General features: G+C 42.9%; 1 protein-coding gene across 1 annotated transcript in view; it reads left to right on the forward strand.

Moving 5' to 3' along the window:
* The window catches only part of LOC115126000 (unconventional myosin-XVI-like), a 344,854-nt gene that overhangs the window by 319,518 nt on the left and 6,271 nt on the right, over positions 1–19,065 (forward strand). Inside the window, 1 exon segment of the mRNA XM_065005768.1 lies at positions 578–663. Coding sequence (XP_064861840.1) covers positions 578–663 — 86 coding nt within the window.

Genomic DNA, 19,065 nt, shown 5'->3' on the forward strand with positions numbered 1-19,065 from the left:
TGATAGATAATAGACAATAGACAGGAGTAATATATGATAGATAATAGACAATAGACAGGAGTAATATATGATAGATAATAGACAATAGACAGGAGTTAATACATGATAGATAATAGACAATAGACTGGAGATAATAGATGATAGATAATAGACAATAGATAGGAGTAATATATAATAGATACAAGACAATAGACAGGAGTTAATACATGATAGATAATAGACAATAGACAGGAGATAATAGATGATAGATAATAGACAATAGATAGGAGTAATATATAATAGATACAAGACAATAGACAGGAGTTAATACATGATAAAAGAGACTAGATAGGAGTAATATATGATAGATAATACATGATTTGATCCAGAAGCTGAGTGGGATTCCAGTATTACAGTGAAAGGGTGGAAGTGACAGAGTTTTCTCCTCCACTGCAATGCTGTTTCCTGCCTCAGGTACTCTGTCTATCCCATCTCTCCACTTCTGTCTTTCATAGTGGCTTCACTGACTGATGGCTTTCTCTCGTGTGTGTGTGTGTGTATATTTTTAACTTAATTTTTTTAATATGATTTTTTTCAGGTTCAATGGAAGATGAGGGTCACATCAAGTCAAACTCCTCCAGCTCATCGTCTCTGCACAGACATATGGACAGACATCACACCCAGGTAAACACACACTCAATCTATCTCCTCCTTACTGTGCTGATGGTTAGAGTAGCCCTGTCCCTCTGTTGTGTAAACTGGTTTCGATCAGGTTGCCCAACATCCCCTTTTTAAACACAGAAGTCTTTTCAGGGTTTTCTCTCTGTGAATATGCTGCCATTTTAGCACTGCTCCTTTTATTTTGGCGGGTGACACACATACTCGGGATTTATGTTTGGCATGCTCTTCTGTTTTGGGTGTTGTTGTGTTTTCAGTAGGACTAACAGTGCTGGTATTGAGCGTTTCATTTCAATTGTGACATGTGAGCTTCTCCTAGTTCCCAAGACACTCAATGCTTGTGGTCTATGGTTACAGGATTGGATTTAATGCCCCCCACACACCTATACACACACTCACACACACACACACACACACATATCTGCATCATATGAGACGGATCAAGCGGAAACCATGAATCGTCTTGACAGACCGAGAGTACATCTCTGTTGATGAACACACACACCTGCGCTCTGAGCTTTAATAATTCAAACAGGGCATGAAATATTTACCAGGACAGAATCACCCTTTCTCCTAGAGATGCAACACCAATAACACCTCGGCAGCAAACGAGATAAAACCCTACACCCTGATACCAGATCCTGGACTAACTCTCTCCTCTACCACCATAACTCTCCCTAACCATTTCTCTCAACCTGGACTGAGGGGTAGACGTAACATAGTAAATGTAAATCCGGTACACTCCATTTAGTATGATATGTTACGTTTCGTATGGTATGTATTAATTTGTGGATGTCCATAATTCATTTCATATGATATGTTATGAATTACAATTCGTATGATACGTTATGAATTGCAATTTGTACAATATGTTATGAATTTGCTAAACATGTAATATGTTCCAATTCCAATTTATTGTGGCTAGTGTTAGCTAGGTGGTTAGGTGGATAATGCTAACTTTAGCTAGGTGGCTAACGTTAGCTAGGTTAGGGGTTAGAGTTAGGAGAAGGGTTAGCTAACATGCTAAATAGTTGCAAAATACAGTGCCTTGCAAATGTCTTCAACCCCCTTGGTGTTTTTCCTATTTTGTTGCATTACAACCTGTAATTTAAATTGATTTTTAGCTAGATTTCATGTAATGGACATACATAAAATAGTCAAAATTGGTGAAGTAAAAATTTAAAAAAAAAACTTGTTTCAAAAAATGTTTTAAAATATTAAGAACTGAAAAGGGGTGCGCGCATATGTATTCCAAATCAAATCAAAGTTGATTTGTCACGTGTGCCGAATACAACAGGTGTAAACCTTACAGTGAAATGCTTACTTACAGGCTCTAACCAATGGTGCCAAAAAAGATGTGTGTGTGTGTGTGTGTGTGTGTGTGTGTGTGTGTGTGTGTGTGTGCGTGTGTGTGTAGGTATGTAAAGAAATAAAACAACAGTAAAAAGACATTTGAAAAAGGAGTAGCAAGGCTATATACAGACACCTGTTAGTCAGGCTTATTGAGGTAGTATGTACATGTAGGTATCGTTAAAGTGACTATGCACATATGATGAACAGAGAGTAGCAGAAGCGTAAAATAGGGGTTGGCGGGTGGTGGGACACAATGCAGATAGCCCGGTTAGCCAATGTGCGGGAGCACTGGTTGGTCGGGCCATTTAGGTAGTATGTACATGAATGTGTAGTTAAAGTGACTATGCATATAAGATAAACAGAGAGTAGCAGCAGCGTAAAAGAGGGGTTGGGGGCACACAATACAAATAGTCTGGGTAACCATTTGGTTAACTGTTCGGGAATCTTATGGCTTGGAGAAACTGTGGAGACGCCTTTTTGTCCTAGACTTGGCACTCCGGTACCGCTTGCCATGAGGTAGTAGAGAGAACAGTCTATGACTGGGGTGGCCGAGGTCTTTGACAATTTTTATGGCCTTCCTATGACACCGCCTGGTGTAGAGGTCCTGGGTGGCAGGCAGCTTTGCCCCAGTGATGTACTGGGCCGTACGCACTACCTTCTGAAGTGCCTTGCGGTCGGAGGCCGTACCAGGCAGCGATGCAACCGGTCAGGATGCTCTTGATGTTGCAGCTGTAGAACCTTTTGAGGATCAAATCGAATCGAATCAAATCAAATCAAATGTATTTATATAGCCCTTCGTACATCAGCTGATATCTCAAAGTGCTGTACAGAAACCCAGCCTAAAACCCCAAACGGCAAGCAATGCAGGTGTAGGAGCACGTGCTCTGTGCTCCTTTTCCCGTAGTCCACAATCATCTCTTTAGTCTTGGTTACATTGAGGGATAAGTTGTTATTCTGGAACCACCCGGCCATGTCTCTGACCTCCTCCCTATAGGCTGTCTCGTCGTTGTCGGTGATCAGGCCTACCACTGTTGTGTCGTCAGCAAACTTAATGATGGTGTTGGAGTCGTGCCTGGCCATGCAGTCGTGGGTGAACAGGGAGTACAGGAGGGGCCTGAGCACGCAACCCTGGGGAGCTCGAGTGTTGAGGATCAGCGTGGCAGATATCTTGCTACCTACCCTCACCACCTGGGGGCGGCCTGTCAGGAAGTCCAGGATCCAGTTGCAGAGGGAGGTGTTTAGTCCCAGGATCCTTGGCTTGGTGATGAGCTTTGAGGGTACTATGGTGTTGAACGCTGAGCTGTAGTCAATGAACAACATTCTCACATAGGTGCTCCTTTTTTCCAGGTGGGAAAGGGTAGTGTGGAGTGCAATAGAGATTGCATCATCTGTGGATCTGTTTGGGCGGTATGGAAATTGGAGTGGGTCTAGGGTTTCTGGGATAATGGTGTTGATGTGAGCCATTACCAGCCTTTCAAAGCACTTCATGGCTACGAACATGAGTGCTACGGGTCTTTAGTCATTTAGGCAAGTTGCCTTCGTGTTCTTGGGCATAGGGACTATCGTGGTCTGCTTGAAGCATGTTGGTATTACAGACTCAATCAGGGACATGTTGAAAATGTCATTGAAGACACCTGCCAGTTGGTCAGCACATGCCCGGAGCACACGTCCTGGTAATCTGTCTGGCAGCCTTGTGTATGTTGACCTGTTTAAAGGTCTTACTTATGTCGGCTATGGAGAGCGTGATCACACAGTCGTCCGGAACAGCTGATGCTCTCATGCATGCCTCAGTGTTGCTTGCCTCGAAGCGAGCATAGAAGTGATTTAGCTCGTCTGGTAGGCTCGTGTCACTGGGCAGCTCGCGGCTGTGCTTCCCTTTGTAGTCTGTAATAGTTTGCAAGCTCTGCCACATCCGACGAGCGTTGGAGCCGGTGTAGTATGATTCAATCTTAGCCCTGCATTGACGCTTTGCCTGTTTGATGGTTCGTCACAGTGCAGAGTGGGATTTCTTGTAAGCTTCCGGGTTAGAGTCCCACACCTTGACAGCCGCAGCTCTACCCTTTAGCTCAGTGTGAATGTTGCCTGTAATCCATGGCTTCTGGTTGGGGTATGTACGTACACACAATGTGGGGACGAAGTCCTCAATGCACTTATTGATAAAGCCAGTGACTGATGTGGTGTATTCCTCAATGTCATTGGAAGAATCCCGGAACATGTTCCAGTCTGTGACAGCAAAGCAGTCCTGTAGTTTAGCATCTGCTTCATCTGACCATTTTTTTTAATATACCGAGTCACTGGTGCTTCCTGTTTTATTTTTTGCTTGTAAGCAGGAATCAGGAGGATAGAGTTGTGGTCGGATTTACCAAATTGAGGGCGAGGGAGGCATCTCTGTGTGTGGAGTACAGGTGATCTAGAATTTTTCCCCCTCTGGTTGCACATTTAACATGTTGATAGAGATTTGGTAGAACTGATTTAAGTTTCCCAGCATTAAAGTCTCAGGCCACAAGGAGCGCCGCATCTGGGTGAGTGGGTTCCTGTTTTCTTATTTCCATATACAGCTGACTAAGTGCGGTCTTAGTGCCAGCATCTGTCTGTGGTGGTAAATAAACAGCCAAGAAAAGTATAGCTGAGATCTCTCTAGGCAAGTAGTGTGGCCTCCAATTTATCACAATATACTCAACTTCAGGCGAGCAAAATCTAGAGACTTCCTTAGATTTCGTGCACCAGCTGTTGTTTACAAATATGCACAGACCTCCCCCCCCCCCCCCTCATCTTACCGGAGTGTGCGGTTCTCTCTTGCCGGTGCAGAGTGTATCCCGCCGGTACAGAGTACATCCATGTCGTCATTCAGCCACGATTCCGTGAAGCATAGGATATTACAGTTTTTGATGTCCCGTTGGTAGGATATTCGGGATCTTACCTCATCTAGTTTATTGTCCAATGATTTCACGTTGGCGAGTAATATTGACGGTAACGGCAGCTTTCCTTCACCCCCTTTGCTATGAAGCTCCTAAATAAGATCTGCTGCAACCAATTAACTTCAGAAGTCACATAATTAGTTAAGTAATGTCCACCTTTGTGCAATCTAAGTGTCACATGATCTGCTACATGATCTCAGTATATTTACACCTGTTCTGAAAGGCCCCAGCGTCTGCAACACCACTAAGCAAGGGGCACCACCAAAGAAGCGGCACAATGAGCGGCATCATGAAGACCAAGGGGCTCTCCAAACAGGTCAAGGACAAACTTGTGCAGATCAGGGTTGGTTTATTTAAAAAATCAGAAACTTTGAACATTCAATGGACCGCCATTAAATCCATTATTAAAAAATGTAAAGAATATGGCACCACAACAAACCTGCCAAGAGATGGCCGCCCACCAAAACTCACGGACCAGGCAAAGAGGGCATTACTCAGAGGCAACAAAGAGACCAAAGATAACCCTGAAGGAGCTGCAAAGCTCCACAGTGGAGATTGGAGTATCTGTCCATAGGACTACTTTAAGCCATACACACTTTAAGCCATACAAAAAGCCATTGCTTAAAGAAAAAAAATAAGCAAACATGTTTGGTGTTCGCCAAAAGGCATGTGGGAGACTCCCCAAACATATGGAAGAAGGTACTCTGGTCAGATGAGACTAAAAATGAGCTGCAAACATAACACCTCTCATCACCCCAAGAACACCATCACCACAGTGAAGCATGGTGGTGGCAGCATCATGCTGTTGGGATGTTTTTATTTGGCAGGGACTGAGGAACTGGTCAGAATTGAAGGAATGATGGTTGGAGCTAAATATATGGAAATTCTTGAGGGAAATCAGTCTTCCAGAGATTTGAGACTGGGGCAGAGGTTCACCTTCCAGCAGGACAATGACCCTAAGCATACTGCTAAAGCAACACTTGAGTGGTTCAAGGGGAAACATTTAAATGTCTTGGAATGGCTGAGTCAAAGCCCAGACCTCAATCCAATTGAGAATCTGTGGTATGACTTAAAGATTGTTGTACACCAGTGGAACCCATCAGACTTGAAGGAGCTGGAGCAGTTTTGCCTTGAAGAATGGGCAAAAATCCCAGTGGCCAGCTTATAGAGACATACCCCAAGAGACTTGCAGCTGTAATTGCTGCGAAAGGTGGCTCTACAAAGTATTGACTTTGGGTTGGTGAATAGTTATGCACTCTCAAGTTTTCATGTCTTTTTGTTTTCTTGTTTGTTACACAATAAAACATATTTTGCATCTTCAAAATGGTGGGATGTGGTGTAAATCAAATTATACAAACCCCCCAAAAAATCTATTTTAATTCCAGGTTGTAAGGCAACAAATTAGGACAAATACCAAGGGGGGTGAATACTTTCGCAAGCCACTGTAGCTAAAAAGTAGTTAGCACAGTTGCTAATTAGCTAAAATCCTAAAGTTTTATGTGATGAGATTCAAACATTCAACCTTTGCATTGCTAGATGTTTGTGTTATATTCCCACCCATCCACCCTGACCAACCACCTTACTTTAGTTTTGCCTTAAGTAACTTTCTGTCTTATGTAACCATACCAAACGTAATATATCATACCAATTTGAGTGTCCCAGATTTACGTTTACTATGTTACGTCTACTCTATGAGAAAAGGCTGTTTCTCTAAACCAACACACACACACACACACACACCACCACAAACTAGTGGAAACCCATGTCAAGGCTAAGAGATGTTGATGACCATGTAAACCAGAGTTTTCCTGGTCTAGATACATGTTTAGCAAATATTCCTGGCTCCACATAACCCTCAGCTATGTAACTGTCCTCTTCCATTGACTTCTCTCATAGCCACTGTCAAATCCATTGGCTGGTGTAGAGCAGGACTCAAGTCATAATGACAACAGGAACATATTAATTTAATATTATGGTCAAAGCAGGAATCAGGACAGGATATTTGCTCTTTTGTCTGATTTCCTTTGACATTACCAGTCTCAAACTGTCCTGGTCAGGAGATTACAGGATGCATCCGCTCCTCATTGATCCACATTGTTAAAACACAATTAAAATCCTTCTACATAATTATTGATTGGATCTGATAGGGATTGAGATGTGAGTCAAGACGAGGTGCATGTAGCAATGAAGCGAACAAGAACTTCCTAGCGGCATTCTGACCGGCTCAGGGCACAGTATTCCCATTAGATTCCCATGAACACTGAGGAGGGACATGGTGTTCCCGTTCCCTGGGTTAGCTAATGGAGAATCCATGCTATATCCATTACAGAGACATACACAGAGCTAATGTTCCTGAAAAGGCCGGAATGCCCCATGTCTTGTGTAAGAGAGGGTTGTGAGTTTTGTCTGGCTGAGACACACAGGGGCGATCACAGAGTAGGAGCTTCTTAGTGTGTAGTGTAAAATGCTGATGTTCCAGCACATTCTGACAGATCTAGCTATTCTTACTCTGGCTTACAACAGCCGCTGACAGAGTAGCACTCTCTAGATAGGTTCATTCTGAACCAGTCCTCTCTTTCACTTTCTATAAAGATGTGCTCTCTCCTTCTCCAAATGTTTAATTTGTCTATCTGATATGGTATAATGTGGAGAAGGCATTCCCTTTTGTTTGACTGTGCCAGCGATGGCATATTTTAGGCTACAGAATCCACTGAAGCATTCCATGACACCGACATTTAATATTCAAAGAATACGGTATGCATTCAGCATATGTCAGGTTTCATACAGTGCTTATTGCTCAAACTGTATGTCCTTAATGGTTCTTTGACCCCATTGACTCTGGAGTGTATTTGTGTATCTCTCTCTCTCTCTTTCTCTCCCTCTCTTTATCTTCTTCCAGAGGGGTCATCTCAACTTCTCACCCTTCGGTGCAGGGGCTGCGCTCTAAGGCAGGGGGGCGCTGGGAGCACCCCTCACGTTTAGGGACAAGGTGAGTGTCATCATCCGTATCGTACCCTACCTCGCTGCTCTCCCTTCCTCTCCTTTGAGCACTTCCTCTTCCTGTTGTATCCTTCTTGTATCCTGTCACCCTGCTCCCAAGTAAAGTTGCCCATAACCACAGATCTAGGATCAGATTATCATTCCTGTAACCCTAACCTTAACCATTAGGAGGGGATATGCGAGTATAATGGGCAACCTCATCCTACTCTGTTCCACTCATTGCTCAAAAAGGAAACTGCAGTTCTGGGTTTGACTATGAGCTTGACTCTCTGGTCTGACATTCAGCTAGGTTATGTGTCAAACTCATTCCACGGAGGGCCAAGTGTTTGCAGGTTTTTGCTCCTCCCTTGGACTTGATTGATGAATTAAGTTCACTGGTTAGTAAGAAACTCCCTCACCTGGTTGTCTACGTCTTAATTAAAAGGAAAATCCAAAAGCCAGTAGACTCTAGAACCTCCATGGAATGAGTTTGACACCACTGAGCTGGGGGGGGGTAGTGATCCCCAGTTAAACCCCTAACCCTCAGTCACTTATGTTGAACTGAAAGGATTGTACAGGTTTATGCAAATCTCCACCAAGCCTATAGGAGGGAAAGCTAAACCAATTACTGTATTGTTCATTCCACAAAATAACTACAGAGGATGTTATAAGTTATGTTTTAGGGCATGAATTGGAGAAAGAAGTGTGTATAGTCAGGTGGGAAGATAAGTTAGGTAGTGAAGGTCACACATGCAGAGTAGAGAAGTGTGTATAGTCAGGTGTAAAGATGAGTTAGGTAGTGAAGGTCACACATGCAGAGTAGAGAAGTGTGCATAGAAATGGTCCGTAGTGACTAAAGTGTATAGGGAAAATAAGGACACTGGGAGAGTTAATGGTATAAATACTCGGAGTTGGTGAGGTAGAGATAAATACCTAACGTTAAGGAAAGTTTACATGAGGTAGCATGTCAGTGAGTGGTTATATCCTATAGAGCAGCTCAGTGAGAGTTGGGGAGTTAAAACGTCTTACGGCTAGCGGTTCCGCTCGACAACATTCTGCTGAAAATATTTTTGGGAAATATGTAACTTTCATACATTCACAAGTGCAATACACCAAGTTAAAGGTACACTTCTTGTTACTCTACCCATCGTGTCCGATTTCAAAAAGGCTTTAGAGCGAAAGCACACCATATGATTATGTTAGGTCAGAGCCTAGTCACAAAAACACACACAGCCATTTTCCAGCCAAAGATTGGAGTCACAAAAAGCAGAAATAGAGATAAAATTAATCACTAACCTTTGATGATCTTCATCAGATGGCACTCATAGGACTTCATGTTACACAATACATGTATGTTTTGTTCGATAAAGTTCATATTCATGTCCAAAAATCTAGTTTACATTGGCGCTTTATGGTCAGTAATGTTGTGCCTCGAAAACATTGTCAATTGTGAAAACATTGTGAACATTGTGAATTTTCAGAGAGCAACATCAATTTACAGAAATACTCATAATAAACTTTGATAAAAGCTACAACTATTATGCACAGACTTATAGATATACTTCTCCTTAATGCAACCACTGTGTCAGATTTAAAAAAAGCTTTACGGAAAAAGCAAACCATGCTATAATCTGATTAAGGAGCTCAGACACAAAAACAAGCCATGCAGATTCCGCGCCATGTTGTGGAGTCAGTAAAAGTCAGAAATAGCATTATAAATATTCACTTACCTTTGATGATCTTCATCAGAATGCATTCCCAGGAATCCCAGTTCCACGATGAATGTTTGTTTTGTTCGATAAAGTCCATAATTTATGTCCATATAACTCCATTTGTTAGCGCGTTTGGTAAACAAATCCAAACTCACAAGTCGCGGGCAAGTCCAGGCGAAATTTCAGACGAAAAGTTCAAAAAGTCATATTACAGTCCGTAGAAACACGTCAAATGAAGTATAGAATTAATCTTTAGGATGTTTTTAACATAAATCTTCAATAATGTTCCAACCGGAGAATTCCGTTGTCTTTAGAATTGCAATGGAACGCAGTTTGCTCTCTCGTGTTCGCGCGTGATCAGCTCCTGGCACTCTGGCAGGCCTCTGGTTGAATCAGCTCTCATTTGCCCCCACTTCACAGTAGAAGCCTCAAACAACGTTCTAAAGACGGTTCACATCTAGACACTGTATATTCAATAGGCAATGAGTTGAAAAACTACAAATCTCAGATTTCCCACTTCCTGGTTGGATTTGTCTCAGGTTTTCGCCTGCCATATGAGTTCTGTTATACTCACAGACATCATTCAAACAGTTTTAGAAACGTCAGAGTGGTTTCTATCCAATACCACTAATAATATGCATATATTAGCTTCTGGGCCTGAGTAGCAGTAGGTTTACTCTGGGCAAGCTTTTCAGAATGTGAAAATGCTGCCCCCTATCCCAAACAGGTTTTAACCATCTCAGTGTGTAAACCAATATGCTGTATGGATCATTGAAGTGACCCCTTGGCTAACCCTTGTATAAGTAGCCTAGGGAGCGAGGAAAGGTGGGCTCTGCGTCCACATAATCACCACCTCAGTAAATATCTGGACAGGCCCCACTCAAAGACGGACATTTTTGGAGAACGTTAATCGCATATTTGAAGAACGTTAATCGCATGTTTGGAGAAGGTTAATAGCATGTTTGGAGAATGTTAATCACGTTTGAGTGCAGACCTTGGTTCTCAGCTTCTCTGTCGGACATCCTTGGCTGAGGGAAGTCCTTGGAGGTTGTTCTTGCACCACACAAACACATGATATGCATGCAACACACACACACAACACACAGACACACACAAGCACACACACACACTCATTCACAAAAGTGTGCTAAAGGTGGGTGTAAATTCTTCTTCATGTCAGTAATATTCTCAAACGAAAGACAGATGCAGTTTTTTCTCCACTCAGATGATGTGGATGCTACGCTGCAGGACAGTCCCTACAGTCCCTGTGCCCAAGGAAGGGAAGGTAACCTTTCTAAATGATTACCTCCCCGTAGCACTCACATCAGTAGCCATGAAGTGCTTTGAAAGGCTCACATCAACAGCATCCTCCCGAATGCATACCACCCTGCATACCACTGCTGGCTTGCTTCTGAAGCTAAGCAGGGTTGGTCCTGGTCAGTTCCTGGATGGGAGACCAGATGCTGCTGGAAGTGGTGTTGGAGGGCCAGTAGGAGGCACTCTTTCCTCTGGTCTAAAAAATATCCCAATGCCCCAGGGCAGTGATTGGGGACACTGCCCTGTGTAGGGTGCCGTCTTTCGGATGGGACGTTAAACGGGTGTCCTGACTCTCTGAGGTCATTAAAGATCCCATGGCACTTGTCGTAAGAGTAGAGGTGTTAACCCCGGTGTCCTGGCTAAATTCCCAAATCTGACCCTCAAACCATCATGGTCACCTAATAATCCCCAGTTTACAATTGGCTCATTAATCCCCCTCCTCTCCCCTGTAACTATTCCCCAGGTCGTTGCTGCAAATGAGAACATGTTCTCAGTCAACTTACCTGGTAAAATAACGGATAAATAAATAAATAAATAAATACCCTAGACTCACTCCAATTCGTATACCGCCCCAACAGATCCACAGATGATCCACAGATGATGCCCTTTACCACTTGGACAAAAGGAACACCTATGTGAGAATACTGTTCATTGACTACAGCTCAGCGTTCAACACCATAGTGCCCACAAAGCTCATCACTAAGCTAAGGATCTTGGGACTAAACACCTCCGTCTGAAACTGGGATCCTGGACTTCCTGACGGGCCAGCCCCAGGTGGTAAGGGTAGGCAACAACACGTCTGCCATGCTGATCCTCAACACTGGGGCCCCTCAGGGGTATGTACTTAGTCCCCTCCTGTACTCCCTGTTCACCAACAACTGCGTGGCCAAACACGACTCCAACACCATTATTAAGTTTGCTGACGACACAACAGTGGTAGACCTGACCACTGACAACAATGAGACAGCCTATAGGGAGGAGGTCAGAGGACTGGCAGTGTGGTGCCAGGACAACAACATCTCCCTCAATGTGAGCAAGACAAAGGACCTGATCGTGGACTACAGGAAAGGCGGGCCGAACAGGCCCCTATTAACATCAACGGGGCTGTAGTGGAGCGGGATGGTGTCCACATCACCAAAAATCTATCATGGTCCAAACACACCAAGATAGTCGTGAAGAGGGCACAACAAAACATTTTCCCCCTCAGGAGACTGAAAAGATTTGTCATAGGTCCCCAGATCCTCAAAAATGTATACAGCTGCACCATCGAAGAGCATCCTGACCGGATGCATCGCCGTCTGGTGAGGCAACTGCTCGGAATCTGACCGTAAGGCACTACTGAGGCTAGTGTGTACGGCCCAGTACATCACTGAGGCCAAGTTTCCTGCCATCCAGGACCTATATAATAGGCAGTGTCAGAGGAAAGCCCATAAAATTGTCAGAGACTCCAGTCACCCAAGTCATAGACTGTTTTCTCTGCTACCGCATGGCAAGCGGTAACAGAGCGCCAAGTCTAGGTCCAATAGGCTCCTTAACAGCTTCTACCGCCAAGCCATAAGACTGCTGAACAATTAATCAAATGTCCTCCAGACTATTACATTGACCCCTCTTCTTGAACTGTGGGTCAGAAGTTTACATACACTCAATTAGTATTTGGTAGCAATGCCTTTAAATTGTTTAACTTGGGTCAACCGTTTCGGGTAGCCTTCCCACAAGTTTCCCACAATAAGTTTGGTGAAATTTGGCCCATTCCTCCTAACAGAGCTGGTGTAACTGAGTCAGGTTTGTAGGCCTCCTTGCTCGCACACGCTTTTTCAGTTCTGCCCACAAATGTTCTATAGGATTGAGGTCAGGGCTTTGTGATGACCACTCCTATACCTTTACTTTGTTGTCCTTCAACCATTTTGCCACAACTTTGGAAGTATGGTTGGGGTCATTGTCCATTTGGAAGACCCATTTGCGATGGGTGACTGATGTCTTGAGATGTTGCTTAGTTAGTATTTCCACATAATTTTCCTCCCTCATGAGGCCATCTATTTTGTGAAGTGCACCAGTCCCTCCTGCAGCAAAGGACCCCCACAACATGATGCTGCCACCCCTGTGCTTCACAGTTGGGATGGTGTTCTTCGGCTTTCAAGCCTCCCCTTTCTTCCTCCAAACATAACGATGGTCATTATGGCCAAACAGTTACATTTACATTAACATTTAAGTCATTTAGCAGACGCTCTTATCCAGAGCGACTTACAAATTGGAAGTTCTATTTTTGTTTCATCAGACCAGAGGACATTTCTTCATGTGCAGTTGCAAACCATAGTCTGGCTTTTTTATGGCGGTTTTGGAACAGTGGCTGCTTCCATGCTGAGCGGCCTTTCAGGTTATGTCGATATAGGACTTGTTTTACTGTGGATATAGATACTTTTTTGTACCTGTTTTCTCCAGCATCTTCACAAGGTCCTTTGCTGTTTTTCTCGATTTTTTTGCACTTTCGCACCAAAGTACGTTCATCTCTAGGAGACAGAATGCGTCTAATTCCTGAGTGGTATGACGGCTGCGTGGTCCCATGGTGTTTATACTTGCGTACTATTGTTTGTACAGAGGGACATGGTACCTTCGGCATTTGGAAATTGCTCCCAAGGATGAAGCAGACTTGTGGAGGTCTACAATTCTTTTCTTAGGTCTTGGCTGATTTCTTTTGATTTTCCCATGATGTCAAGCAAACGAGACACTGAGTTTGAAGGTAGGCCTTGAAATACATCCACAGGTACACCTCCAATTGACTCAAATGATGTTAGATGTCAGAAGCCTCTAAAGCCATGATATCCTCTTCTGGAATTTTCCAAGCTGTTTATAGGCACAGTCTACTTAGTGTATGTAAACTTCTGACCCACTGGAATTGTGATACAGTGAATTATAAGTGAAATTGTCTGTCTGTAAACAATTGTTGGAATAATTCCTTGTGTCATGCACCAAGTATATGTCCTAACCGACTTGCCAAAACTATAGTTTGTTCACAAGAAATTTGTGGAGTGGTTGAAAAACGAGTTTTAATGACGCCAACCTAAGTGTATGTAAACTTCCGACTTCAACTGTGTCTATCCTGTAACCATGGCGCCCATCCCCCTTTCTCTCTGTGTGGTATTCATCAACAGCTTAATTTTCTTATGTCTTATTTTAATGTGTATCTTTGACAATGATTAAAACAATTGTTGAAGGGATCTGCGTAGATGATTTCATTCTAAAAAATGACTTCTGAATGTGAAATGGAAATCCTTGACCTGTATTTCCCTGTCTCTTCAAAAACCCTTGATTTCTGTATCAGGATATGGAAAAAAATAGTTTGATGATGCAAATGAGCATCTGGCAGTGTAGGGCGACTTTGGAAAAATACGTCAGGGTTAAGAATTGAGTCATACAGTATACTCTATCTCAGAAGACAACCTAGCATTGTTCCCAGGATCATGAAATCATCCATCTCCATTCAACATAAAAATGTACCAGAGATAGTACGCAGCAGTTCCATAGTTCTAGATTAAAGTAACTCCTATATCCCTGTGGATATCCCTGTGCACCTGTTGTCCCTCTCCTCCTATAACAACACAACGAAAGACGCATTCAGCATTGCCCTGAAAAAGCCCTTCATTTCAAAACTTGGGAACTTATCATTTTTCTTATGATAAGTTAACTGGTAGGGAAAACTCAATAGGCACTTTGAAGTGACGTCATTCTCTGTCCCCTATCTAATCAAGCCTCTGGATAGAACCCGGTCCCAGCTCCATTATGATTAGTGGATTGAAGAGCTGGGAAAGACTCTGTGACCCAGAACCCCTTTATATTAGTCACATTCCAAACAGTGTTTATGTAGGATTAGCAAATCAGAAGTGATCAGTACTGGAATGGGGAGTGTGTTTGTGAGTGTTTTAAAGTTTCAAGTTGTATTAGTGGTATGTACAGGATACACATGGTATACACCGTCCAATGAAATGCTTACTTGCAGGTTCGTTGTCGAAAATGTAAATACAGTAATAAAATATAAGAATATGAACATAAAGTAAATGGCTCAATAGAATAAACATTTTAGCATAAGTATAATACAGGAAGGCACAATTTATAGTCCAATATTTACACCTGTTTTGGGGAAGAGGGGGTTGAGGGGCAATTGTTTAAATTGTGGAGTATTTAGCTATCATAATAAGTCTGGTAGCAGCAGTTGTGGTGTGTGTGTGTGTGTGTGTGTGTGTGTGTGTGTGTGTGTGTGTGTGTGTGTGTGTGTGTGTGTGTGTGTGTGTGTGTGTGTGTGTGTGTGTGTGTGTGTGCAAACTTGTTGAGAATCAGAACAGGTGGTCAGTCAAGTTCAAGTGTTCAGCAGTCTGATGGCCTGTAGATAGAAATTGTCTCTGAGCCTGTTGGCACAGACCTCATTCTCCGATACTGCCTGCCCGACAGTAAGGATATAGACAGTTCGTGCCTGGGATGTGGGTCCTTGACGATGCTGCAGGCCTTCCCAGGCACCGTTTCGAGTAGATGTTCTGGACTGTTGGGAGCACAGTCCCAGTGATGTACTGTACTGGGCCATCTTCACCCTCCGCTGGAGGGCCTTGCGGTCAGGGATGGAGCAATTTCCATACCAGGCCGTGATGCCACCGGTCAGGATGCTCTCTATGGTGCAGCAGTAGTATTTGGATACGTCCCGGGGTGGCATGCCGGATTTCTTCAGCCGCCTTAGGAGGTAGAAGCTCTGTTGCGACCTCTTGACAAGAGTGATGTTGTTGTTGGTCCATGTCAAGTCCTGGGTGATGTGGACGCTGAGGAACTTAAAACTGCTGACTCTCTCCACTGCAGTCCCGTTGATGTGGATCAGGACATGTTCCCTCTAGCTTCCTGAAGTCAACAATCAACTTCTTTGTTTTGCTGATGTTGAGGGAAAGGTGGTTGTACTGGCACCACAATGCCAGTTCACTTACCTCCTCCCTCTACAATGACTCGCCGTTGTTGGTTATCAGGCCTACAAATTTGGTGTCTTCAGCAAACTTGATGATGGAGTTGGTGTCGTGCAAAGCCACGCAGTGGGTGAACAGGGAGTACAGCAGAGGACTGAGGACACACCTCTGGGAGGCCCCTGTGTTAAGAGTCAGTGTGGAGGAGATGTTGTTGCCAATTCTCGCAGCCTGTGTGCGTGCGTGCTTTTGTTAGAACCAGCGGGCTCTTTGAACGATGGCTGGAATGTCTGACTTAGGGCTGTTTCACAATAAAGAATGGAAAGGGACAGAAAGGAGGAAAGGAGGGATGAAGAGAGAATGATTGAAAGAGGGATGGAGAGGATAAGGCGAGACTGAGAGGCATCAGAGCTTGTCCAACCACATCAACTCAGGATAATCCCAGTCTTACATGAGTATGTGTTTGTCATGTGTGTTTGTGTGTGTGTGTCCATGTCTGTATGCATGCCCAGTATGGTTGTCCTGTTGCACGCAGAGCTTTCTCAGAATTGAAGCATGTTGTGTGTGTCCATCCCGCTGGGTTCCCTAAGCCTGGGGTTCCCAAACCTTTACTGCACATGACCATAAATTGACAATTGAAAATACTGGGGACCCCACTTTGAAAAATGATACCCCCTACTGTGTTCATATTCACAAAATGGTAGGTCCTGCAGGCTGCCCCTACACATAATGACACGAACGCTCATTCTAATAGTGTAATAGCTCTTTAGTTGACACTAAAAAGTTGTTTTCTATTCCCTTTTTAAATGAGATAACAGTTCCTAATTTGCTTGATAAGATTACAGATTTTCTCATGGGACCCCATTTCAATTTCAGGGGACCTGGGGTCCTGACCATAAGTGGTGGAATCACTGCCCTAAGCCCTGCATGTGGAACAGGAAGGCCACACATCCAGGTCATTAGAGGTCACTCATTCATTCTCTTTTACTCTCTCTTTCTCTCTCTCTCTCTCTCTCTCTCTCTCTCTCTCTCTCTCTCTCTCTCGTTTGTTGTTTCTGTTACTATGGTTATTGCTCTAAGACGCAGAGTCTGTGTATGTGTGCGTAGGTACATGTCCCGACTGTGGACTAAATTTTCATCCAAACACATCATAGCCATATTTCTATTATTTTGTCTCAGCCGGATGTGCTTTGAACATTTAACAGCATAATAGACATACATAGGGTACCAAATACAGATACAAGCACATATTAAATGGTTTGGTTAAAGGTTAAAAAACACTGTTCAAACATTCTTTATTTATTTAACTAGGCAAGTCAGTAAAGAACAAATTCTTATTTACAATGACAGTCTACCAGGCAACAGTGTGTTAACTGCCTTGTACAGGGGTAGAACAACAGATTTTTACCTTGTCAGTCTCAGGGATTCGATCCAGCAACCTTTAGGTTACTGGCCCAGCGCTCTAACCACTCGGCTACCTGCCGCCCCTTTTTGTCTCTCTTCACCATACCCTCTCAGTGTTCTAAAACCCAGGGTATGTTGATGTGTACTGGTCTACGTTGTTCTTTCTGATTTCCCCCTGTTCTGCTCCCCCAGTGTCTGACCCCAGTGGGATGTGGTCACCCCTGACCTTTGATTGACAGCTGTGAATTACCACTGTTCATCCCAGATGATCATCTTATTACCATAACATTATCATACTATCACCATATTGATTTATACACTGTCTCTTGGCACAGGTCAGGGTGAATGGACTCAGAGTATAAACACGTGTGCACAGACAAAGAAACAAAAAAACATGCACGGCTGCTTACGTGTTTTTGGAAAAGGGTAAATTGTGCAGTATTTAGCAACAATAATAAGAGTCTGGTAGCAGTGTGTGTGTGTGTGTGTGTGTGTGTGTGTGTGTGTGTGTGTGTGTGTGTGTGTGTGTGTGTGTGTGTGTGTGTGTGTGTGTGTGTTTTGTGCATTCGTGCATTTGTGTGTGTGGTCCAAGCACAAGCTCCAAGGGCATCCCTCATCCAAGGACATCCGACAGGGAAGCTGAGAGCCAAGACTGCCCCCAAAAATGGAACAGGGAAAAAGTAAGGAACTTGTCTATGGGCCCAAAAATTGGTTAAAGAAAATTGTGATAAATAAAAAAGTATACCAGTTTAATTTAAGGACCAGAAAATGTACAGCTGTGCCATATAGATTGCGAAATAGTTGGGAAGAGATTTGTGACGTACCAATTCCATGGCATACGCAAAACGACTCCAGATTCAAAACCTTATTATTAAAAATTCTAAATTATTTTACACAATTCTTGCAAAAAATTGAATGTTTTATATATGCGGGATACAGCCATCCCAGCTCTGCAAATTTTGCTGCGAAGAGACAGAATCATTAGATAATTTGTTTTGGTATTGTCCATATGTAGCTTGTTTTTGGTCTCAAGTCCAGAAACTGCTGAAGAATTGCAACATTTACCTGGAGATAGCACTACTGGGCGATCTGAACATCTGTCATAGTCAATCGATCAATAATATAATAATACTTATAGCAAAATGTTATCTTTCATTTACAATCTGTAGAAACTATGAGAAACGAACGGTTCAGAACTTTTGTGAAACATCACAGAACAGTTGAAAAATATATGGCAAATAGAAATCCAATATGGATGATGTTAAGAGATAGATGGAGCTGAAGAGTGGGACTAATAACAACAAGATAACTAATGTAAAATATACTGTGTCTGTAAAATGTATATAGGATCAGAAGTTTTGTGAAACAGCACAGCTAAAATGATATGGCAAATAGAAATGAAACAGGATGGTCTTCAAAAATATCTGAGGGGTTGAGCTGAAGGATAGGAGTAAAAACAAACCAAATGTAACTATTGTCAAATAGATTGTGTCTGTCAAATGTATATAATATTGATAAGATGGAAGTAGAAGCCTAAGTGTTGTTGTTCATTAGTTTACTACAATTAGGGGAAAGGTGGTAGGGCTATTAGAAAATAATAAAGGAAAATATATTTACAAAATATTTGTATATCATTTATATACAGTACCAGTCAAAAGATTGGGGACACTTACTTATTCAAGGGTTTTTCTTTATTTTGCTATTTTCTACATTGTAGGATAATAGGGAAGAGATCAAAACTCTGAAACAACACATATTGAATCATGTAGTAACAAAAAAAGTGTTAAACAA

Source organism: Oncorhynchus nerka, linkage group LG3, assembly GCF_034236695.1.
Source record: "Oncorhynchus nerka isolate Pitt River linkage group LG3, Oner_Uvic_2.0, whole genome shotgun sequence".
In the NCBI taxonomy this organism is placed as follows: Eukaryota; Metazoa; Chordata; class Actinopteri; order Salmoniformes; family Salmonidae; genus Oncorhynchus; species Oncorhynchus nerka.